Source organism: Ixodes scapularis, unplaced genomic scaffold (assembly GCF_016920785.2).
Source record: "Ixodes scapularis isolate PalLabHiFi unplaced genomic scaffold, ASM1692078v2 PGA_scaffold4__175_contigs__length_147842914, whole genome shotgun sequence".
Taxonomy (NCBI): Eukaryota; Metazoa; Arthropoda; class Arachnida; order Ixodida; family Ixodidae; genus Ixodes; species Ixodes scapularis.
In genome coordinates this window covers 12,189,876-12,215,050 of record NW_024609879.1, presented here as the reverse complement: position 1 = coordinate 12,215,050, position 25,175 = coordinate 12,189,876, and the positions used below count along the sequence as shown (strand labels likewise).

Genomic DNA, 25,175 nt, shown 5'->3' with positions numbered 1-25,175 from the left:
GTACGAAAATGAACATCGAACATCCCTTCCTGAGTGGGAGGAAGATTTCGCTTTCACTGAGAAAAACGGTAAACCCCTCTGCCTCATCTGTAATGTAGCGATTTTTATCCACAAGGCGAGCAATGTTCGACGGCATTCTGAGACCAATCACGAAACCTTCTCTCGGGACTATCCAGCTTCATCTGAGTTTAGAAAAGTCAAACTGGCCCAGCTCGAATCGCGACTTCAGAATCAGCAGTCCTCGATGAAGACCTTTAGCAAGGAATCTGACGTAGCAGCCGAAGCAAGCTTCGCAATCGCGTGGAACATTGCTCGTACCAACCGAGCTTACTCGGAAGGAGAATTTGTGAAGACCAACATCTCCGACGTCGTGGCATTGTTGGATCCAAACAACAAGAATCTTCAAAGGTTGGTCAACCAAGTCACAGTTTCAGAACATTCGGTCGAAAGGCGCATTTCACAGCTAAGGGCCGACGTCGTCGACAAGCTTCAAGAGGGCCTAAACAGCTGTAAAGCATTCAGCTTAGCCCTTGATGAATCTACGGATATACAAGACGAGCCACAGCCTGCAATCTTCGTTCGTTATGTTTCATCCGCGAAAGCGTGCGAGAAGAGCTTCTTGACATGTTTGCCCTCAAGGAAACCATCCGTGCTGTTGACATTAAGAATGCAGAATTAACAACGTTAGAGGATTCGACGTTCCTCTTCAGAAACTTGTCGCTCACTGATGGTGCACCTGCTATGGTTGGTAAGAATGTGGGCTTGGTAGGTCTTCTGCGGAGCGACCACAGCATTCCAGATTTTCTCACAATCCATTGCAGTATCTATCGCGAGCAGCTGGTGGCGAAGCACTTTAGCTACAAAGACTTTATAATCACCGTCCTTCGAGTCGTCAACTGCATACGATCAAATGCAAAAACCCACCGGCAATTCAGAAACTTCCTCGAAGAACTGGAACTTCATGAAGCGCCCAACGACGTTTCGTTTTTTTTTTTTTTTTTGTGTGGTACGCTGGCTGTTAATGAGCAACGTACTATCAAGGTTTGTACATTTCTTGAAGCCAATTCAAGCTTTTCTGGAGGCGAAAGAGAAGCCATGTCTTGAACTTCATGAGGCAGGTTGGTGTGTTGATTTAGGTTACCTCACTGACGTAGTTCAGCATAAAACTCTAAACATGTCGCTGCAAGGTAAAGAAAAATAGTATCGGAATTCGCCCAAACGGTCTTCAGCTTCCAAAATAAGCTAAAACGTTTTTTTTCAGAACGACCTGAAAACAAAGCGCCTGATCCACTTCCCACGGCTGAAGAGCATGCTGGATGCAGAACCTGAGTTTGAACTGATCGATGCTAAGCTAAGGGAATATTTCGTAAAGCTCGAGGAACTCCAGAGGGACTTTCATTCTTGGTTCAAAGATATGCACCACCTCAAGCCTTGTTTTGCCCTTCTGATGAACCCTTTAATGGTTGATGTGCTGAGTGTCGACTGTCCAACAATGAAAAACTTGGCAGGAGATGTAGGAGCCTTCGAACTGGAACTGCTTGAACTACAAGAATACGAATGGCTGAAGACGTTCCTGCAGTCTCAGAAAATTGCAGTATTCTGGGGGCAGGTGCCTGAAGCAAGGTATCCCCACGTCAACCTCGCGGGCCAGAAGTTCCTCTCCATATTTGGATCAACATACTGTTGCGAGGCTGTGTTCTCAACAATGACAGCGGTGAAGTCAAAACAGCGCGCGACCCTTACGGATGACCACCAGACTGAGCTGCTCCGGTGCGCAACGACGTCGTTCGAGCCGAACTTCAACAGCTGTTTTACGAATGGGAAACCCCAACACAGACAGACAATGAGCAACCGCTGCGTTAGTGTAATTCACGGTGCCCGCAGCCGCGATGAATGAAATAAACAAAGCCGCCACGCTCTTCACTAAATTGTTTCTTTTTTATGGTTCATTACATATGTTTCTTGGGGGGGGGGGGGGGGGAAAGCTTTTATCCAAAGGCCCTAAACAAAAGTATGCCCCCCCCCCTCCGCGGCTCTTAGAAGTTCGGTGGTTTTGTTTGCGGCTCATAGGCCGGGTCAACCTGGCCACCCCTGCTCTAAGCCGTCGACAACCACCTTGCTGCGTTCCGGTCCCCTCATTTCTGATGGAAACCCAAGCGTTGGAGCGCCCTATTCCGAAACTTTATATTGTTTGCGCTGTTGGCCACGCCATGTCTCGCCCGCTAAGATTAAAAAAGTTTGGTAGTTTCGCGTTAATAAATCTTTGCTGGACAGTTTCATCCATTTTAGGCGGAATTAGATCGAAATATTTGGTGCGTGGACTTTGTAGGCGATACTAAAGATGATTGCATTGTTTTCTTAATATTAAAAATGAACCGGAGTAGCCCTTTTAGTTAGTATATTGTAATATTGCCAAACCAATGCAAAGGGCAAATTCGTCTGGTCCTTGCAAGGGGGTAGCGGTGACGTCAGAACGCCGAGCCCTGATTGGCTGATCGCGACACCCTACTGAGCGTCGTCTGCTCCTTTGAAACGACGTCTGCTCGCAACCTCGTGTGCGTCTGTCTCATCTTTCCTGCGACTCTCGGAAGTGGAGAGGCCAGATTCACGAATCGATCTTACGCCAAAAATGTGCGTACGACAAAACTTAAGAACAAATTTGTATTCACGAAACGAAATTCTTGTAAGTTTTGCGCAGGTTACGACGAAATCCTGCGACAGCTCCCAAGCTGTCTTACGCACTTCTTACGATCAAATCAGCATGGCCGACAGCGTTCCGGTCGCGACGACCCACGGACGTTTATTTTTCTACGTGCGCTTCTCACGCGTCCCGACTCCAAGCAGCAAGAAATAAGTAAAAAGTACTGGAAACAGACCACGACGAACAAGAACGCTGGATCCACAAACACCCGGGAAAAGCTACAACGGCCACGATTCCACCGAAGGCGACCAAGCGAGTTCGGCAGTTAGGCCTAGCAGGCACTCCGCGACTCGGCGACCGTCTTCCCACGACCGGCTGGCGTGCTGAATGGAATATGCCCGCGGGGCCCTTGTGAACACTTCCCGTATTATACGTTGATCGCTGACCTCAATTCTAGATTAAGAGGTCAATTTCTTCCTCTTGTTATCTCCTTGTTTCCCGAGGCGACAGTGACTCTCGCCGGTGAAAAACCGCAGACTCAGGAAAGGTAAAGCAGCCATCGCTTTGACTAGCAGACGTAAAGCAGACGACGTTAACTGCGCCGACCCGCCGACGCCGTTAAAGAATGAGGGGCCTCCCCGCACACGAAAGGAGGGAATAAGTATTTTTTAGGGAACTTGCGGACACTAACACGCTCACTCTCGGTTCTTAGCAAACAAACCTCGGCGCCTCGGGACACCTTGCCAGTGAGTCCTTTGACTTCCCTCCTTGATGCGCGTCTGCCGATTGTTAGGCGAAAACAAAGTACCGCTCGAGTTATTTCGTCTGCCTTCTCTGAAAGGCGAAGTCGAGCTCGCTCGTAAAGACCTGCGCTTCCGAAAGTCGCAGGAAAGTTAAGACAGACGCGGACGATGTCGCGAGCAAACTACGTTGCAAAGGAGCAGACGACGCTGAGATAGGGGGTCGCGATCAGCCAATCAGGGCTCGGCGTTTTGACGTCACCGCTACTTCCTTTCTAATGCGCAGACGACGAAAATAAGCCCACTTGCGAGGCGTATAGCAGCTCAGAATTTATGTGTTTAAATATTTATTATTACATCATGGCTGAAGCATTACAGAGGAGGCGAAGATTTGGGTACTCAAACTATATTAAAGGCTGGTAGACAGGCTCAAAGCAAAAATACTAGTTAGCTAGGGTCACCTTAAACCTATTGAAATCACTGACAGGCGCTATAGAAGGGGGAAGGCGGTTGTAATCACAGGAGGTATGAGGAAAAATACTGTAGAAAATGGAGTGTTACATGATTGTATGTCAAAATTGCAGCTATGGTAGAGGCCTGAAGATATCTAGAGGGGGTCATTAATTAGTTGCCCTTTTAGACTGGAATTTTCGTAATAGACCACGAGGGCGGCTTGTCAAGGAGACGTGCAAATACACATAGACATACGACTTTTAGTACTGTGTCCTCGCGGTACCGCTGCCACTTGTTATGGTTCTGTAATCTACTTAGCTGTAACACAATCTTTACAATATTTATCGCTTAGGTATTTTTCAATACCAACAACTTGTAATCACCGAAAGTTGAGTTTAAAACTCTGAAGTCCGCGCTCCAGGCACTGGCTGCACACAGACGAAACCAAAATATAAATCTGGCCATTCTGAAGTTAGCCTGAGACTGAGGCAGGAAAAGAGGAAGTTTCAAAGTAGAAGAAAAAGGAACAGTCGAGGATACGTCTCTAACACAGCTGTGTTAGAGACGTATCCTCGACTGTTCCTTTTTCTTCTACTTTGAAACTTCCTCTTTTCCTGCCTCAGTCTCAGGCTAACATCAGAATGGTTAATTTCCACCAGCTCGCCTGCGCACTCACTACAATATCATAAATCTGGGACTTCACAAATATTTTAAACGACTAAACAGCATCTAATATTTGATACCGAAGATTTGTGACGATCTTTGTTTAAAGCATAGGTAAAGTAAGCTCACAACATTTTCATTTGTGCAGGAGCGTGATTCGATATGAACCCCATTCCGTTCCAACCTCCTGAGTGCCGATTCACATGACGGACGGAATCGCCATTTTCGTCTGCCGACCATGTCTCACGTGACCGCCACGTCACTGCTTCCTTCGATCCATGCCACGTGTGCGCACTTCCGGACTAAAAAGACGAGCTGTTTTTCACTACCAAAGTTTTGGTCTGTGAATGATTTGAAAACACTTTAATCTGGAAACGGCACAACGTTTTTAACTTGTGAAGCACATAAAAAACGAGGACACGAGGAAGAAGCGACAAGACCAAGCGCTAACTTACAACTGAACGTTTACGTTTATTGAAACACACTTACTGTTTGTACACGCATTCACGCTCCCGACGCAAAAAGGAAAATTCTTTCTTAGTTAAGTGCACTAACGCAGCTATTTTCACTCTTTATTCTAATGCAGCAGGCCCCAAACAATTCTGTTTCAGATTTTTTTTGTTTTTCTACTATTTTTGTTTTATCAGGATTCGGCACACACAGACACCTATAACATTGAATTGCTAGATTACCCGATGGGGCACTTCTAACAAATAGCGCGTGGTCGCGGGCCCTATCGTTGATGCACCTGCCCGTTTGACCTATATACGCTTTTCCGATTTAATGTACTGCGCGGCGTGTTTCTTGGCGCAAGCCTCAGTTTTTTTTTTGTTTTCTTTTGTTAACTTTTGAGCAAAGACTGGACAATTTTGACGGCGGAGGAAACGCCACGGGCATCTCAAAGCGTGCGGCGACTCTTTTTAGGCCGCGGACGTACGAGATTTACCACCGGTCTTGTCGTTTTTTGCTCTGGTCGGCCGCTTCCACTCTTTTTCTTTTTTAAACAGGGGTTTCTGCAACTTCTTTCGGAAAACGCTCTGAATAGCCTCATAATGTAGAAGAGCTGAGACTGTGGTAAAAGCAAGGAAACGGAGTCGAAGAAGAAAGACAGGGGAAAAGAACGCCTGGTACATTTGAGACGTTCTTTTCCCCTGTCTTTCTTCTTCGACTCCGTTTCCTTGCTTTTACCACAGTCTCGGCTTTTCTACATTATGATCAACATCCACTAGCTCTCCTGCGCACTCACAGTTTTTTTCTGAATCGCCTGCCTTTTTAAGGTGTCACATCTGATCAAGAAAGGATTCTCCCATGTTATCCCTACACGACTTGTCTAGGGAGGCTCTCACCAACGACGACACAATGCCTCGTTTGAATAATTTCGAGTGGGCAGACAAAAAAGGCAAAACGCCTTTCTTCGAGCGCGGCTGGTACTTTCAACATACGTGGTCCTAGTCGAAGTGCATGTTTAAATCCAAAACTACAGCTGTTTTTACCATATTTTGGTGGGTGAAGGGGAGGCCATGTGATTTAGAGGAAAAAAACATCTATCGTTATAATGATTATGTCGTCGCTACAGACATGAGTATATTTACATTGTAGCTCAAAGACAACACAAGAAGGAGACAGGGATAGGAAAGAACGCTAGTCACAGCTAGGTATTTACTGTATGTATCGTGAAAGAGGTAAAAGAAGTGGCAAACGTGTTAAAACTCAAAAAAAAGAAAATATTGTAGAAAAACCGATCTACACTAATGATCGTGAAAGAGGCGAACGAAATGACAAATGCGGTGAAACTCAGAAAAAAAAAGGACGAATAAGATGTTGGCATGCTTTTCTTTATCTGAGTTTCATCGAATTTGTTCCTTCGTTCGCCTCTTTCACGATCATTACTGTAGATTGCTTTTTCCACATTGTTTTCTTCTTTTTTTGAGTTTCATCACATTTGTCACTTCGTTTTCCTCTTTCACGAGACATACAGTAAATACCTAGTTGTGAGAAGCGTTCTTCCCTATCCCTGTCCCCTTCCTCCGTTGTTTTTGCTCTACATTCTAAATATGCAAAACCAACTAGGCCGACAGCTCATTTTGTGACATGAAGATGTGGCTCAAGCACCAAAAAATTATCCACGTAGCGGAAAACCTTGGGGTTCACTCCCGTGTCTAAGCCCTCGTATATTCCTTTGTCACATTCAGCTAAGAATACGTCAGACAACACTGGCGCGACTCGTGACCCGATGCATACCTCTTGCTTTTGGACAAACAAGTCAAAACAAGGATACAAAGGATCGAAGGACACAACGTTTGAGGATAAATACAAAGTTATCATTTCCATAAAGGACACCACGCTCACACCGCTAGAACTCCTGGAGAAAGTCTCGCCATTTTCTTCAACGCAACTCCTAACGGCGAGGAACAGTTGACCATGCGGCACTGAATAGGACAGATCTACAACGTAAGCTGAAAAACCTCCTCTATAGTTCTGAGTCCTACCAGAAAAAAGCTTAGAGATCACCTCTGTGTTCCGGACTAGCAAAAGGTCCCTAAGGAGAAGGATGGCTAGGTGCCTGATGAGGTATCCTCTCACTTTCCTTTTCCAAGAGTCTCTTTCGATCACGATGGCCTTAAACGGACATTCTACCTTGTGCGTTTTTGTGGTGAAAAACACGCTTAGCGTAACTTCTTGGCCTGTTTCACCTTTTTCGCTTGGCTGGTCAGTTCCACGCGTTCACACAATTCCTTGGTTGTCACTTTGATCTTGCGTGGGGACACTTTTTTCCCCCGCCTGAAATTGTTCCCGATGGCTGCCCTTGACTTGTCCCCGAAGAGACCTTCCGGAGCCACCTTTTCTGTCCGCCATGAGACGCTTGAGGTTGTGGCCCTCTAAGAAGAAAACCACGTGCCCAGTCTTGAATGGCTTCTGCTGTATTCCTGGCTTGCGTCCCAATGCATCCACTGCTTCTGCAATGCACCTATTTTTTTCCTCAGGTGGAGCTCTCTCTGCGAGGGAACGTGTGCAGCTCAAGAGTTAAAAATTAAAAAGAGAAAAGTGAGGCTTGCGCCAAGAAACACGCCGCGTAGTACATTGAATGCGCAGCGTCAGTTCTTCACGAAATACCTATGACTTGAAAGGAAGCGTATATAGGGCAAACAGGGAGGTGCATCAAAGATAGGGAACGCGAGCACACCCTATCTGTTAAAACTTCCCCATTAGGTATTCTAGCAATTTACTGTGATAGGTGTCCGTGCGCGCCTAATCTTGACAAAACAGAAATAGGTGGAAAACTAAAGAAACAAGACTGGACGAGGATAGCTGCGTAGGTGCATAGTCAGTGCACTCAGCTGAGAAAGAGTTTTTCATTTTGTGTCTGGAGCCTGAATTTGTGTACAAATAATAAATGTTTTTGAATAAACATTCAGTAGTAAGTTAGCGTTTGGTTGTGTCCCGTCTTCCTAGTGTCCTCGTTTTTACGCACTTCACAAGTTAAACATGTACCGACTAGCCCAACCATCCATTTTACTACAACGTTTTTGTTTGTTTTTAGTATGTGTTTTGAACGATTAAAGAAAAGCCACATTAGTTTGTTTTGTGCGGTCGCTCGTTCGTTTTTTTTTTCTCGCGATTTTTTGGTCCACGCGCGAAAGAAGCTGCAGAAGTGTTTTCTGGCTGACGTGGCGCAAATTTCCGTGCTCCACCGGACTTGTGTAAGAAATCTTGTGGTAAATCGCCTCTTGCATAGCACGTCGCAAAATTTTCGGCACGTTTAATCAACTTTTCATATGGAAAGACATTTACTGTGGCTGTGGCATACTAAAGTATTGTGGGCGAGCGCGGATTGCATGCGGGCATCTCCAAATGCCCCTCCGCCAGCCCAGGACTTCGTCCCATCTACGCCGAAGGCTCTTTCAGCAGGATCATGGTTGTCGCACTGCCATGCCTTGCACATTCAGTAAAGCTGGCGGCGCTTCGTGCTAAGCCGATGCTTGGTTCTTTCTTCGTCTCCACGTAACAGAGGCGCACGATTTTTTTTCGGGGGGTAGCAAGCGTCGATTTCGCTCATAGACAGCGGTGTCAAAGCGCGATCGTGGGATGTAGGAGTTTTGCGGCACTCTGGGGCTGCGAACAGGTTTGGCCATCTTCGCTGCCGCTCGTCGTCTCCTTTGTGTGGATGCTCTTGGCAGACGGACAAACCGCGGACGTGTCGTCACGTGATCAGTCTGTCCGGGGATTAGTCTGTGATGTGAATCGGCCATGAATGGGCACCAACAGGCCAACGTCCCATTTCAGTCTGTGCACTAAGGCTGTCATGCAATTAATTTTTTCGAGATGCTACCCATCTACATACAGGGACACAATCCAATCGTACGTAGCATTTAAGGGTATAAAGATGTCCCTTTTTTAAAGCTAGCGCCAAGGAATGAATGATTGTTGCCGCTCTATGTCCTTGGAACACCGTAGAACTCCAAGACCATTCTGGTTTCTAATTCACTTTCAGCGTCGCCGGATTATCTTGCTGAGTCTTTTTACGAGCGATCAGCTGAGTAAATGTTCTGAAGAATATCGTTATGCAGGGCCTACATGAAACCAAAATCAGGTATAGATGAGTAGTGATCGAGAATACATTACCGGATAATGTAATAAGACAGGCGAGCTGGTTAAAGTTACCCAAGATCCAAGACCCAAGACGGAGGCTATGAAGAGCAGGGAAAACACAAGACGTCTGAAGCATAGCTACTAAATTTTATTCAGGACACTTATTTTATGCCCGTTACCTCCACACCGCCCTCCATTTGCACCAATGCTTCACCACAGTTTACACAAGACTACAAGAAGGGGTCAAATTTTTCACGGGCCCAACAAAAAAACACATTTTCCATATACATGCGCCCACCTTTCCGCAAGTCTAGAACTAAGCAATGGCCAAAATCACTTCCCCCCAGTGACTGAAAAAAATATCACTTGCAGATTACAACTGCAAAAACGTTCTTGTTACACCATCGACTGCCATTAATGGCTGGTCTATACAGTTTCCAGCAAAGGCTCTCCTAATGGTTTCCTTGAGAACTCTTTTCATGCATTTGTTTCCTTTGAATAACACGCTGTACTATCCTACTCAGCCGCACAACTTCCACATTCTTCAAAATATAAAATTATTTCGTAGTTAGACAAATTATATTTTACTGCTTTCTTGTGTTCACTCAACCGATCATTGAAAATCCACTTGGTTTGCCTGCATACGAAACACCGCACGTCATCGGAATATCATAAACAACGTCTTCACAAATGTCGGCTGAAGCATTTATGTCATTCTTTTTTTCTGACAACCAATTTTTCTTTTCAAAGAGGGCGTCACGTTGACTACCCTAAAGTCAGTCGTGAAGAGCACTTTTATGCCGAACTACCCCGCGATACACATCAAGTTTAAGGATGCCCCATGAAAATACGGATCATACACTGCCCTGTCACTCTGTCTATTGCCTCTTTGCCATCCGACTGAACTTTAGTACCAGTCTCTTCACTGGCCCTTTCAACGTACAGTCACTGGAGCCCGTTTCCTTTAGCCAAAGCAATTGGTTATCCACTGAAACTGGTGCCTTATAAAAACAAATATTTTTGAGGGCACAATCCAGCAGAGAAATGACTATTCCTCTTTTGGCTAATTTAGAATGAAAACTCTTAAATGAGAACAAGGAATTTGCCGTCACTTGGCCGTACTCCCAACAGAGTCCTCCATGTTTGAGACGCCTTCTGTTTCTACCTTCTCTGTAGCTTCCGTCTTAGGTTTTAAAAATATATACCTTACCAGTTGTTTCATATACTTTCTGCTGAGGAATTCCTTCATCGCCTCACGTTGGGAGCGAAATGGGTCCTTGCGTTAATCGTATTCAGTGTTTTTTCTTCATCGTTCCTGTTTGCGACATGATACACTATAGGTCGATCAGTATTTGTTTTTCATTTTGTTTTCAATTCTAACAGAACATCGCTGATGGCACAAACAAACGCCTCACAATGTAAAAAGGCGAACTAAAGAATGGTAATTCGTATCAAATAAACACCAGTTTCAAAAACTGACGGTGTTTTTTTTCTGTTTTTTTTTAAATAACAGTTTAATGAAAACTGTCGTTTTGAATGCTGTAGTCCTCGCTCCCTAGACGACGATGAACCCGCCTGCGGCGCTGAACATTTTTTACCGGATGGAGCTGACTGTGGGCCTGGAAAGGTAAGTACCTAGTAAATATTTGTACTTCATTTCTTTTGAGTGATTAAGTGATTAAGGGACAAGCATAATCAGACTTGCAAAAACTGTTTTTTTTTTTTCAATCGCAAATTTAAGGAAGATGTTTCTTTTTTTTTTATTCACGTGCCCAAATTATGAGGCCTGTAAAACTATCGTATTGAGATGCAATAGTTTCGATATATATAAGAACAAAACTGCGTATTTTATCAACAATCAGCCAATTGTTCGCACTTACTATGTAAACCTAATGTAGTGTGTGGTCTTCGAAATAGTATTACTGAAGAAAATAAAATGTATAGCTTTCCATGTAATCATTTCTATGTTCGCATCGTCCGACGTTCCAGAGATCTGGTAGCTGCTTGAGGAAACCATACTTTTTGGGTAATGCCGATTGTTCAAGCAATAAGGCGAAATTTGAAACGCAATCTTGTTTTCTAGAGATGTTTTCCAAACGGAATGCAGAATTAGCAAGATCGCGCGTTGAAGTATTTTGTTTTTAATTTTTACCGTTCCACTCTAGACTTTTTTCTAGAAACACACACAAAAATCGCGCTTAGAATGGGCCAAGTTCACACGGTTCATGATTAAAACTTTGCTATGGTTTTGAAGTTTTGTTTTTAGTTTACTTTTATAAATTTTCTGAGTGTAATACACGTATATTTTAGTTAGTTCTGTTAACAATATTTTTACGCTTTTCTTGATAAATTTACACTTATTTAATAGGATTTGAAAACCAGATGGCTGCAGATATGTTTCAAAAGCACTACGAAACTGGTGAGCAGCAAGCACATCAATTTTAGTAGCGCTGTTTTTTGGCTCTAATGGCACCCAGCATTTCCTATTCCTGGACTTAAGGAGTTTCTAAAAAAATCGGTTGAACTGTTTTCCGCTTTAAGTAATCTTGGAGGAACTAGTGTGGCTCACTCAAAGTTTCAGGCAGTACCACTCAAGAACACACTTCTTTGTCAAGGTGTCGTTTGGAGAACAAAAACGGAATTTGAAGCATTAGTCTCTAGCAAAACTTGATGATGATGCAATCACGAGAATTGCAATTTTAAAGTAGTCCTTGAGGTTACCCTATGATAACGACAGGTAAATACGGTTCATTGACTGAACATGAGCGAAGCGCAGCCCAGGCATTCGATTTCGGCTATTAACAATAAGTGTCTTGACGAGCACTCAGATCGTGACTAGTGTGCAATCGCTTACACGGGGTAAATATCCGAACCTTAATTAGGAAATCCTGCAACTGCGTACTTGCCCGGCACGTTTTTATCCCCACGTTTGCACGTGATAGCAATTGGCAGTATATCAACACTCGTGTTTACATATTTGCTTCGGCAAGTGCTATTGGTTTGACGGACGAAGTAATGCGTGTTTCCGATATTTTTGACACAAAAAAAAAGTCGAACCGCTATTTTTTGAAAGTATAAAAGTGTTGGACCTCCTCTCTGAGGTGAAAAGAAGTATACGTCAATTACATCGTCAAAATTAATTTTTTTTAAGCTTCCAGTTACCACAGTGTTGGCTTTTGTGCCATTATGCAGTGGTTGCGATCACGGTGGAAGAAATATGTGTCAAAAAAAGGTCAGAAAGGGGGAACAAGTTCCACTCGGGTTTTGCATAACTCCCGGCATGTATACTACCGTCGGGTTGGGGTTCGTAAACTCCTTGCAGAGGCCGTCTTGTTCGTGGGTGCCGCCATGTTGTTTTTTGACGTAGATGATTTGGGTCAAGGTAGCACACGACTTCATTTGCTCAATTTAAAGGACTAGAAATCAAGGTGTTCGTGCCAAATGTTGTCCTTTCTTCTTGACTGTGCTGTGTTTTGCAGTTATGCTTAAACTAAATAGTTTATTTTTTATCGCCCATCGCAACCACGTCAAATTTTAACTTGGCAACCGTTACTCGAAAACGGTTTATGTAAACTCCCGTATAAAGCAGAGTAGCGCTTTGTTCGTTACAATTTATAGAGCATGCGAACAAGTTTAATACTGATCTTTTGAGAGTTGAAACTAGGACGTATAACAGTACCACAAAAGATAATTTCCCTTGCAAAAAATTAACCATTTTATACCCTACTGATACTGCCGAGGTTATCTTTGTAGTTATAAACATGAATAGTAGTCCTAGTCATGACTGCGGTAATCTCTTACTCGGACCAATAGAATTTGTAGTTGTTATTTTACTACCCTGCATAACGCATTTGTCCAACACTATTTTGCTGTTCCTTGATAAATTTCCCGAAAAATGCAGTTTCCTAAAGTATCTGCTACATTTAAACGTGGTGATTGAAACGACAATATTAGGTACTGCCCCATTTCTATTCTTTCAGTGTTTTCTAAACACAAAGGAAAATATTGTATTTTTTTGCTTTTTACTTCTTTTGAAAAACAGTCGTTTTTTTTACTGAAGCTCGATTTAGATTTTGAAGGCATAAATCGACAGAAACAGCTTTATTGGTACTGAAAGATGGTACTAAAATATTTGAGAGTAAGCTTTTAAAATTGAGAATAATTATATATTTCAGCGTAGCATTGGATTGAAAATAAAACATAAAACTATGTCTAGATAAATTACATGCTACGGTATTCGAGTTATTGCATAATCCCATATATCCTATTTAGAACACCGGTTCCAGTATCCTAATTAGCTACTACATATTCACTACGCAACGGCCTTTTTTTTTCTCAAGTACGTTAATTATATTTTAAACATTGAACCTTCGACTAAAATTATTATTTACTCTGATGACACAAGCATATTTCACTGATATTAGAAAGTTTGGGCTTGTTTTTAAAATGAATCATTTTCTAGTTAAATTTGAAAATAGAACAAATATTAGCTCACTGGTTATAAGCACGGCTGAAGCGAAGGCAGTTTTATTCCAGTATACAGGGTCTCGTGTTTCACTTCAAATTTAGCTTTGGGGTCCAGGACAATAATATATGTTCATAATATTAAAACTGTAAGAGTAATGGCTTTCCAACTAATGCCTTGGAGTGTTCATGTAAACTATGTTTGTCAGAAACGTTTTAGAGTCGTGGGAATAATGAATAAATACAGGCATCTACCTTCATTTAACATTAAAAAAATTCTTTACAATTTACTTTTTTATTCCACCTTCTGGTTTTCCTATTTTGTATGATGGACGACTACAAAAAGTAATCTAAACAACTTGCGCCTTTTACAAACAAAAAGGTGCCAGGACGATCGAAGACGGTACTCGGAATCACTATTCCCTTCCTTTTGTTAAAACAAAAAATAACGAATGTATGGGAGGTGCATTCAAATAAACTAATCTTGACTTACAAACAACCGGTAAAAGAAAACACTAAAATTACTACAGATATTGCAAAATCAGAAAGAAACCGGTAAGATCAATCGGGTCGCTGGCACCCTTGGCGCATTCTTATCCCAGAACTCTCTTGGGTTTTGAAGTAGTCAGACAAAAGCTACCTGTTTCGAATCCTGGTTAAAAGGACGAAAAAGACGAACACAAGGGAGATGTCAAACATGGGCGGTTTTAACCATGGTTCAGAACAATCACCACCAACTAGCCCAACAACAAGTACTTTTAAAGCTTATTGTTCTCCTAACACTCTTGGTTTTTCATGATTAATAAACTTCAGGTTTGTGCATAATTATACCCACATACACAAGTGTGTGTGTATATGTATACCTTGTTTTCAGTACAAATTATTGCTACTCAAAAAATGCCTGTTTATATGTTCTTGCCTGTAGGTAAGGTAGGTGCATATGTATATGTATATCAATTTTGAAAATCCACAGCTCTAGCCTTGAAGGGGGCGTTGAAACCTGTCAAGCAGAAAACACGCAGTTTTCTTTTTCAACGTCCTCGTCAGAAATATATAGTTTGTGGCTAAATAAAAGTGACTTTATTTTATTTTATTTTATTCATTTTAATATCTAAAGTTATGCAGGAAAATCGCTCTTCACGGGTGCAGGCGCCGTACTTCGACGAATGCGGTTGGGACTGTGAGCTTATTATTTCAGTTTTTCATTTTGGCGACTATATCGCACTTGATTATAAACTTACAGGAAATACCATCTGAGGATGGCGACCTTCAAGCTAAATGGAGAGATATTGTTTTATACTGAAAACGAGTGAACTATCTGGGTCATTGCGTCTCTAAAAAATGCATGGAGTCGGATCCTGAGAAAACAAAGTGCACCAACACTGGCCTCAACCTCAAAATCAGCGCGACGTTGAAAGCTTTCATGGCTGGTGCACCTACTTCCGGCAATTTGTGAAAGGTTCCGCCTGAATTGCCGAAGCGCTCTATGCTTTATAAAGACATACGGTGTTCGAATTAAGTATACACGCACATGGTGCTTTCCTTACATTCAAGAACGTCCTTAGGGCCCATCCAGTTTCTGGAGTTTCCGGACCAGACTGCAGGTTCGTCTCCGACACCAACGTGAGCAACGTCGGTTTGGGTGCTGTGTTGTCCCAGGTCCAGGTTGGCTCAGAAAACGTAATTGCTTATTATAGAAAAGTCCTAAGAAGTACGAAACAGAACTTCTGCGTTAAAAGAAGGGAACTCTTGGCAGTTGGAAAAGGCGCGTGACCCATCTCTACCATTACCCGTACGGCACGCAGTTCCTTCTAAGGGCTGTTCGTGCATCACTTACTTGGCTTTTAAACTTGAAGAACTCGGAAGGCAAGGTACCCAGATGGTTAGAGCGGCTGGCACGATACGAGTTCAGGATTGAGTATAGACCTGGTAAGGGATATTATAAACCCCTACTCACAATCGCGGTGACCTTGCCTGTCTGGCAACTGTCGCCCGTGCCTGAAGAGCGAGCAGCGCCATCCATTAGACTGCCAACCGTTGTCGTCTTCCCAAACGACTACGTTCTCTGCGTTGGTAGAACAGCAGCAAGGTGACCAATACCCTACCAACCGGACTACAGATGTCCTGCATGTGCTTCAAGAAAACGACAGCAATTCGCAACCTATTCTGCAGTGGACGCGGGTGGGAAGAGTACCAAAGTGGAACATGGGTTTCACCATACAAGAGCGTCGTGAAAGCCCGCTGGCCACAATAAGATTCCCTCATCCTACAGGATGGAGCGATGCATCGTTGTTGGGAGAGCAAAACGACAGAAACAGCGCGTTTCAGCTCATTTTGCGTAGAGTCCGTGTCGACACCATCTTGCGTAAAATTTATGATGGACATCTTTGAATATTCAAGACGCTACAACGAGTCTGAGGAAGATTTTATAGATGTATTGCTAAATTACCCAAGCATCAAGGAGAATACAGGGATTGGTGTTCCACGCACCGCACGTGCCATCCTCAGCAGTAGTAACTTTTATAAAGCAAATTTCTAAAACAAATTGCATCTGGCACGCGCGTTCCTCAGCGCTTTGTTTTGGTTATTTACTTCGAATTTTTTATACGGGAAAGACGTGCGCGTGTGGCGCGTGGAACACAAATCCCTGCATTCTCCTTGATGCTTGGGTAATTTAGGAATAGGTTTTTTTGGGTCGGACCAACTCGAGATGTGCGTGAATAGTGTAAAAATGCGTCCATTGTGCGTCGCGTAAAAAAACACCATCACGAAGACGAGGAAGAATGATAACTTTCAACGTAAATGTCCTGTTTGAAAGAGAAGGCATTGATGTTGTAGGTCCATTACCGAAAACGACAAAGAGAAATTGGTATGTAATAATCATTTTTGACTACTTTCCAAGTGGCAAGAAGCATTTTCAGTACGAGCGTATGAAGCCGACCTTGTAACCAGGATCTTGATGGAAGACATTGTTCCAAGACCACGGGAAATTCATTCTGATCAGTGACGGACCTTTGAGTCGCAAGAGTTCAAGAGCATGTGGGAGATATTTGGAGTTGGGAAGATGTGAAATATGCCCTTACATTGTCAGTCAAATGGCATGGCAAAAAAGCTCGACCACTCACTCAAGAGTTACATTTAGCTCTTCCTTAGCACCAGGACAACTGGGACACTCGAATTCCATTCTTTCGACTTTCCTACCGGTCATCCGTTGACACTGCGACAAGCTACACACCGGGGATGTTGTTATTGGGCCGTTAGCTAAGGCTGTCTGCGAACATCAGTTTTGGCACGCCGGTGCTTCCATCGCGTGAGACGACACGCAGACATCTCTACTCCGACTAATCACGCCACCTGCGGACAAAACTGAACTGTGTTCGCAATTTTGCATGAAGACATTGGCACCTGAGCGAGAAAGTTCAAGAACCCGCTACAACCGAAGCTTTACGGGTCACCTATTCTAGCCTGGAGAAAAAGTATGGCTGCACCAGCCATGCTGTGTCAAAGGTCGTTGCCCGAAACTTCAGACCAATTGGGGAGGGATTCTAGGGACTAGTCAAGCGACTAAACAACATCTTTTACAGGGTTCGGCATCTGCTGAGCCGGAAAGTTCACGTAGTTTATTTTGATCCGCTGGTTCCCTCTAAACCCGACTGTATATTTCTGTAGCACCTCGGTCTAAGGTCCTTGTGTTATCGGGAGGAGTGTAATGTGGTTGCTACGAATGAGAAGACGACGAAAAGGATTACGCAAATAGAGCGTGAGAAAAATGGAAAATGGCGACGAACGTTGGGCGCCGAAAGCTGGGGTTTATAAACGGTCTTGATTTACGTAACAATACGTAAGCGCGTTACTGTTCATCTACTTCGTCCCTCTCATGGGCGACTTTTTTAGAGTTGTGGTTGACATGGAGTATTTTGTTTTTCCTCTTTGATTAAAAGTATTTTAATAAGAGTTATGTGCCAAGTTTCGTTGTTTTTTTTTCACAAAGCACGAAAGGAATGTTAAGGTAGGCAGCCTGCATTTCATGGCCCAGTCGCTGCTCAAATATAGTCAAACAATTACTCTTATTTTTGTAAGAAAGTAATAACAGGAGCTTAAGATCACGTTTTTGCAACTCAATGTTTTCTCTTCGTTCTCAAAGCCGTTTAAAAATTAAAATGCCTGTTTCTTTCAAAAACTCAAGCTCCGAAAACTGCGTGGGAGTGAGTTTCTCCTATGCCACGGCGACAATACTTTCCACTTAGAGAAATACGGACACGGTTGTTTGCGGCACATGTGCTTTCAACTATTCATATTCAGTCGATTGTTCAGAATACCTAATTTGTAAGCTCGAAGGTTGCATTGTTTCTAAAGCTCTGATCGTCAGCAGATACCAGAAGCCTGCCTAACAAATACAAAGGCCTCAAACCGCATTGCGCGGGAATGTTCCGGAAAAGTTTAGCTTTGTTTTTTAACCGCCATATGGTACTAGCACATGCAAAAAAATTTTACAAGATTTCGCTAGCTGGCGAAACAGTACAATGGTGGGAACCTTGGAATTCACCTTCCCTTGAGCCCAGCAAAGATAAAGAGTGGTTGAAAGTATATTTACAACCGCCCATGAAAGGTTAATTACCGAAACTTAAGTGCCTAAAAATATATCGTTGCTTAGTTTATTATTTTCAATAATTGCCGGAATTACAGACACTTAGAAACAAGCTTTCCCACCACCACAGACAATCAATATTGCATGTAATAAATTTGCTAGAATTACATGATTATATGATATATTGGCACCGGAAGTGAAAAAAAAAACAGTTTGTGTGAGCTCAGTATTTATCTGGACATTGCTTTTCCCACGTTTCTGCTGATACGATTACACAGGGAGCTGGAGGAAAAACTATGACTGGGTCTTTATTGAACCTACGTTTGCATTCATTCAACGACGGACTTCAGGAAAATGATAATATATACGGCCTCATGCAATATCAAAGAACACGAGCTCAATTGGCTAGTTAGCGGCTAGCGCACTGCCAACTTTCTAGAAAATTCCTCTTCTGTTCTCAAATTTCACGGCACATGGAATATCAATCTTGATCGATATTTCCACGCGCGGGTTTTCAACTACGTCGACCTCCTCGACATTGCCTTCTCAAGGGCCTTCTTTCGAATTTGCTGTTTCTTATTTCATTAGTGCTGCCGCGTTTGACGTACAAAATAGTGCCTTACGCATCGCATCACAATCATTCAAGCGCAGGAAGAGAGTGTTTGCTAATCGTGAAGAGCTCTTGAGTTCTCCGGCAAGTGCGACAAGAAAAAAATAAGATGGCATTTTAGCGAGCGCATAGCGATAAAAAGCGGAGTGTAAAACAACCTGATTGGTTGATAGGATCATGATGTTACAGCCACATGACCTCGCGCGTGAATTACAAACAACCAATAACGTTCACGTGGAACGTGACGTCACGTGTGGAAAGTAAGTGATTAAAAGCAAAACGTGTAGTGCTAATTTATAGTCGCCGCATGTCTTAAGTGATTCAACTCTATAAAGTTAATAATTTGCCTTAAAAATATTTCGTGAATTTTATGTGGGATTCTAACCTACGACCATTCGTTTGCGAGCCAGACACGCTACTGTATAGGCCACGCCAGACACTTTTGCAAGGCTTAGGACCGAGAGCGAGCTTATACGTTTATATGTTTCGCTACAACGTTTAACTCTTAAAGGCGAAGCTTAAGAGTCCCCCAAGATTTTGGTGTCAATATTAAGCGAGATGTGCATTGATAAATACGTATATTTTCTATTATACTCCGTCCACCATTAAGCTAACAGGACGCTGTACTTTTGCTACAAAGTTTCACTCTTAAAGGCGAAGCTTAAGCGTCCCCCAAGATGTTGGTGTCAATATTAAGCGAGATGTGCATTGATAAATATATAATTTTTTTATTATACTTGTTCCAGCGCAGAGGTGACAGGACGCTATACCTTCTTTCACCTGAAATTAAGACGCAGCTCACGCTAACGAGATGATTCATGGGACCAGTCAGACAGCATCAAAAGCTCACCATCACGGTGTTCGTCATGTTGATGCAGGTGTCCTATCATCACTACACCAAATCATAAATAGAAAAGGCCCAGTGACTTGCGCGTTTGACGCTGCTTATTGTTCCGATTAGCTCGAAGCGTCGGCTGCATCTGGACTTAAGCTGGAACAAGGTGCAGAAGTTACATACTTGCTAAATCATTAAAGTGCCTGCCTTACGCCGCCAAAACTCACCTTTCCACTCAGGGGCATTCGAGGAGGATTTAATCACTAGTGCATCACCGATATATTAACTCAGACAACGAATACAGTTTCCACCGCACTTTCAGTTTAGGGGTGAATGTAGCGTACAACTGCATTCACAGGGATGTTCGAATCAAAACCGTGAAGCACATCCGCTCGATTTTATGTTCAAGTGCTCGTGAAGTCCTAGTGAATCTTCAAGAAAACTCAATATTGAAGCAACCGGACTTTCACAAATCATTTTTAGAATGGGTAGATAAAAATCACCGAAGTACGGCTTTATAAGGCCCCCTCACACAGCGCCATTTTCTTACGTTGTGTTACGTTACGCCTATCTACGACCGTGTAATGGTCAATTCACACAGGGGCGTTAGCTTTCTATTTGTTACGTTATGTGATGAGTCACCGGGGCATTCGCGTTTTATATGTCGGGTGCAAAACTACTCCATCAACCGGTCGCAACAATTCATTTGATGCAGGGATGTCCTGGTGACTTGCGTCGTAGGCTGTTGTGAGCGGTCGTAAGCGGTCGTAACATAACGTAAGCTAGGAAAACGTTTCTGTTGGAATCGATATCAAAGCTACCTTAAAAGAGCTTCGCAACACTTTCATTGCTTTGCTTAAATAATTTGGGAGTTGGAGTCTCGACCTTTTTGTAGTAAATAACAACAAAAAAAAAAAACACTTCTGCCTGCATGTCCTAATTTTTATTTTAAAAAATGGACAAAGATTGACGTTTTCGGAACCTCTCAACTCCTTCACCATCTTCCGAGTCACGTGCGGTGTGACGTCCATGGCGGAGTTCCGGTGGAGCTCTCTCTCTAGAGCCATCAATGAGCAGCGAGAACTCATCCGCTCGCGACCGCTTGACCACGTGCTGGCGGGCGCAGCGCGAACAATGTGGTGAAAGGAGGAAAGTCTCGTCCGGGTCCGGCCATCCCCGTCTGGCTCTGTCCCGCAACCCCCTCAACGTCTGGCGGCTGTTCGCGGTAGCAGATAGAGCTGACGGTTTTGTGAACCTAGGATAGGCGGCGCCACTAAAACTTCGTACAACAAACGTTTTGACGATGATACCAGGTTTTTGACGCGTTTATATTTATGTTGGAACAAGAAAATTTATAGAAAATTTACTTTTTATCGAACAGGCATTCGCACAACTTGCTACCTTTTTACAAGACCCCCATTGACGTCTTGCCGCGTTGTTCTCATGGCTGCCGCTCGCGGCTGCAGGTCGGGGAATATTCTAATGTTTGCCTCGTGATTACATGGCTGAATTGCAACATTTTGAAGGAAAGAGGCGTGTTTTTGTCCATTGTGACAAGGTGAACAATCTCAAAAGTTGAAGATGCCAATTTTTTCAACGTTAAAATCGTTGCACAGGTTCTTTAAGCGGTCGTGACGTAAAGTAACGTGGACGGAAGCGCTATGTTGACTTGTCCTAACATTTTCCGTGGCACCCTGAAACAGGACAGGGGTTAGTTTTGTTTTGCTCCCTAATTGGGTTCACTTCAGTGCTAGAGTAACTAGTGGATCCTTTTTTCATTTTTGCTTTGATAGTTGGGTGTGGGGTTCCTTTAGTTTCTTGGCTAACTTCCATAATGGTGGCTTACCTCGCTGTTCCCAAGTGCGGCGAGGTGCGTGAGTGCTGGTACACGTTGAACACTTATCAATCTATGCACGCTAACACTTATCTTCTCCTCCGATGCCACAGAAACTGTGGAAAGAACGGGATGTAGAACGCAAGCGACCTGTAGTTATCCCGTACCTACACAGGATTTCTCACAATTTAAAAAATGTTGGAAAACGATATGGAATCGCAGTGGTTTTCTCCGCACCACAAAAAAATGAGCCACATCTGCCCCAGAGTTTAGGCGAAGGCATTGGGAATCGCAAGAAACAAGTGTAGCAAGAAGCACGCCAGGCCGTTCGTCCCATGTGCCACGGGAGTAGCCTACAGTATCCCCCTCTCGTGCGGCTGCACCTACGTGGGACAAACGGTACGGTGCCTGAATGAAAGGCTCCGCGAACACAGGTACTCCCTCGGAGCGACTGTGGGAGGACACCTATCGGTTCACTGCGAAGAGTGCCTGTGCGAGCCGTTTTTTAGTGCCACCACCATCTTGGGACGACACAGGGACAAAGTGACACGCGAGGTGCTGGAGGCCTTCCACATCCAGAGTAGAGCAAAAAAGTGTATCAGCGCAGCATCAGTGGCGTTGTCAGGCAAGGAGCTGGAATTCCTGAAGTTGACAATGAGGGTCCAGCACGTGCCGTCGTCAGCTACCATCGGTGAAAAGTACGCGTGCGATTGCGTACAGTAATGTCTTTTTTCGTCTTCTTTTTCTGTATATTTTTATCTTTTTTTCTTTCTCTTTGTCTTTCCCTTTTTCGTTGAGTAAAGAAGCCGTAGTTGCGAGTCAGCGCTCCGTCCTTTCTGGTTTGTCTCTTTCTATTTCTATCTTCGCGCTGTTTTATTCCATTAGCCCTTGCAGGGCGCGTTTAATCGACGCGCACGCGAACTCATACGTTATGTCCATAAAACAGTTTATTTGTACTTTAGGAACTCAGAACACAGCAAGTCTACACATTCTTGATTGATCGGGGCACAAAATGTTGCATCCGATATCCCTCAGAAATTAGTATTAGTAAACTCTTTACCTTTCCAATCGGTATTAATAGTCCAGAGCAACTTCCATGTGCATAATCATACTCCTCTTAGAAGGTTGTCTAATCCATCATTCTAACATCTAGAATTAAAAAAAAATGCAGCCCCACTTGTTAGAGGTCCACCGTTAAAACCAGACATATCAGAAATTCGTCAAATGTGACGCAACTCAGAAATCGAAGATTAACTGCACTTTTTTTTTCTTTTTCGTAGGATTTATTGCAGCAATACTTTTTTTTTCATCAAGAGTGCATTGTATTAGTCGGCCAATTATTTACTTGTTTTAATTACCTGGACAAGGCGACTCGTATTTGTGTTCATCCCTCGCTCGAAGAGCAGTTTCTTCGAAACATTTTGACTACCATTCCTTTCAGTCTCTTCTGACTTTTTTCAAAAGTGTCGGCTGCGTATACTTCGTTTCACCGTAACTTGGGAAAGCGCAACCTCTACAGCCCCCTCGAGTCAATCAGAGAGACGGAGTGAAGGTGTGTCGGAAATTTGTGCAGACGAGCACTCTGATGATATGTTGACATGTGTCTCTCTGTCCAACGTGCATACTGACTCGCCGAGACTGTAGCCCTCCCCGTTTGCCAAATTGTGATGAAGCGAACTACAGTACCTACTACATTAGTTACCCAAAGCCTTCATACTTTGGGTATTTGTTCTACAAGTATGTTATGTCAGCCATCACCTTGAACTCGGCTCAGCGCCTACTGGACTTGAATACTGCATTAGCGTTCGACGTAAACTGGAACCCACTCATGTGCTTTACGCCGCAAAAAAATAAAAAAATAAATGGTGGCAGTTGTGTTGCTTGCTAGGATTTTGCAAAGAGTCTATCGTGTCACCCGTATAGAAAGTGGCCTGCTATATAACAATGCATCAACACATACTATTAAGCGAGATGCTCAGAGGTGTGTTTATTTTTGCAATTAACAAGTTACAGCAATAATTATTGCTTACGAGAATAGTACTTACTTTCAGTAGCTGGGCCCTTTTTGTGCTCATTCTTGTCAGTGTGCTTTGATGTTATTATCACGTGTGTAGCTTTAAGTATTCTCTTCGCAATGCCTACGAAGGCCCCTGGAGGGAATAAATGAATAAATAACATATTCCCATCCCTGAAGTTGGTTTTTGGATGCACCACATGTTCAGGAGAGGTGGAACGAGTGCAGCCCCATGCAACAAGTCTGCATGTCTGGTATGTACCATTAATTAATGTTGAAGGGTCAGAGATGCGAGTGTCCTTAAAAGGGCCAGCGCATGCAGTGAGTGCACTTGTTGGTGTAGAGACTCTAAAGGCATAAATCATGCTGAAATATGTTTATTTGGTCTGTGAGTCAAATATGTTTATTTCCACTTGATTACATAATGATTGATTCTTACCAAATGCTTCTATAACGAGTACATTCTGCGACACTCACGTGTCAGGCGTTCAGTCGTAGTACCTGTTCTCCTTGTTGGTTAATGACGCTCTTAGCACACCGGTGTTCAGTTTGGTCAAGTGGCAACTTTGACTGACTGATGCCGTCTTGTAATCATACGTCATGTGCCGCCACTGACATCTGATGCACTGAAGCTGCAGAGGTGGCTTTTAATCCGGAAATTTTCCTGGTAGTTTTGTGTGTCTATGCAGCAAGCTGGGGCATGTAGTGCTTACGCGACTATGCCTTTTGCTGTACCGTTAACTTGATGGCTGGCACAGATGTTTGCTTGCTATCCAAGCAATTTCACTTCGATTCCGTACTGGCGATTTCTTCTGCATCCCGCGACCACTGCAACTTGCTTACATCTTGTGTGGCAAAGTGAAGACGGGTGATGCTTGGTGTCTATTTTTGAGAACAACCAACCATTCTACTTCTTCAAGTCACTCAGCGGCATTATCCCTCAAAGTTAAAAATGGTGTGCTTTGTAGAGTGAGCACAGATAATTGGTGTAAGCAAATTATTAAGTATCGCCCTTGGACGACAACCGGCACCGAATCAACTGTCATTGCATTGCCGCTCACCTGGTTTGTCGTGCTTACCTCCCGTCGAGGTGATGGGGATCAGGAGCTTCGGGGTAACGTTGACACCAGGGACAAAGGCCACCGAAAATCATGCTCAATGTCCCGCGGTCGCTCCTCGAGACGTGGTCGAGGGTCGTTCGGCACGAACCCGCGCAGGCCAATTCATTGGTACGGGTAGCTCCGGTAGACGAGGTCGGCCTAATGCAGTGGTAGCAGCGTGGTTTTCGGTCGGCCCTTCGCAACACCTCCATTTTCCTCGGTGTACTGTGTTTAGCGCAGACCTACACCCGATGTCGGGAATGCTTCAGCGTTGGGGTGTCTCACTGAATTGGCATTGAATACTAAGGGGCAGACGGTGGCGATCACCGTGCCACTGTGGCGTAAGTCGCACCCGGTTCGTGAGATGCCGCTTCGCTCGCAGAAGTCTCCGGTTAAAATGCCCGTCGAACTTTGTCACAGAAACCGGCTGTTCTAGAAACCGACGGGGGTCGTGCTGACGCCTGCGGAAGAATAATGGCCAAGGAAGTAGACGACCGCCTTCGGCGGATGAGCTCGCGGCCAGGCGCGTGTCAGGTTACGCAGGGAGCGCTTCGTTGAAGCGACCGCATGTTCGGTGTTTCTTGGTATACACAACGTAGAGTGGTTTTGGGGGGTACACCCGTCTCTGCAGCCCCAGATTTAC

The 25,175-nt window shown here is 43.8% G+C and overlaps 1 protein-coding gene across 1 annotated transcript in view; it reads left to right on the top strand.

Annotated features, from left to right (window-relative positions):
• LOC115310331 (disintegrin and metalloproteinase domain-containing protein 17-like) overlaps nt 1-25,175 on the top strand; it is a 260,003-nt gene that overhangs the window by 208,819 nt on the left and 26,009 nt on the right. Inside the window, exon 13 of the mRNA XM_040210410.1 lies at nt 10,601-10,714. Coding sequence (XP_040066344.1) covers nt 10,601-10,714 — 114 coding nt within the window. The remainder of the gene's footprint in view (nt 1-10,600; nt 10,715-25,175) is intronic.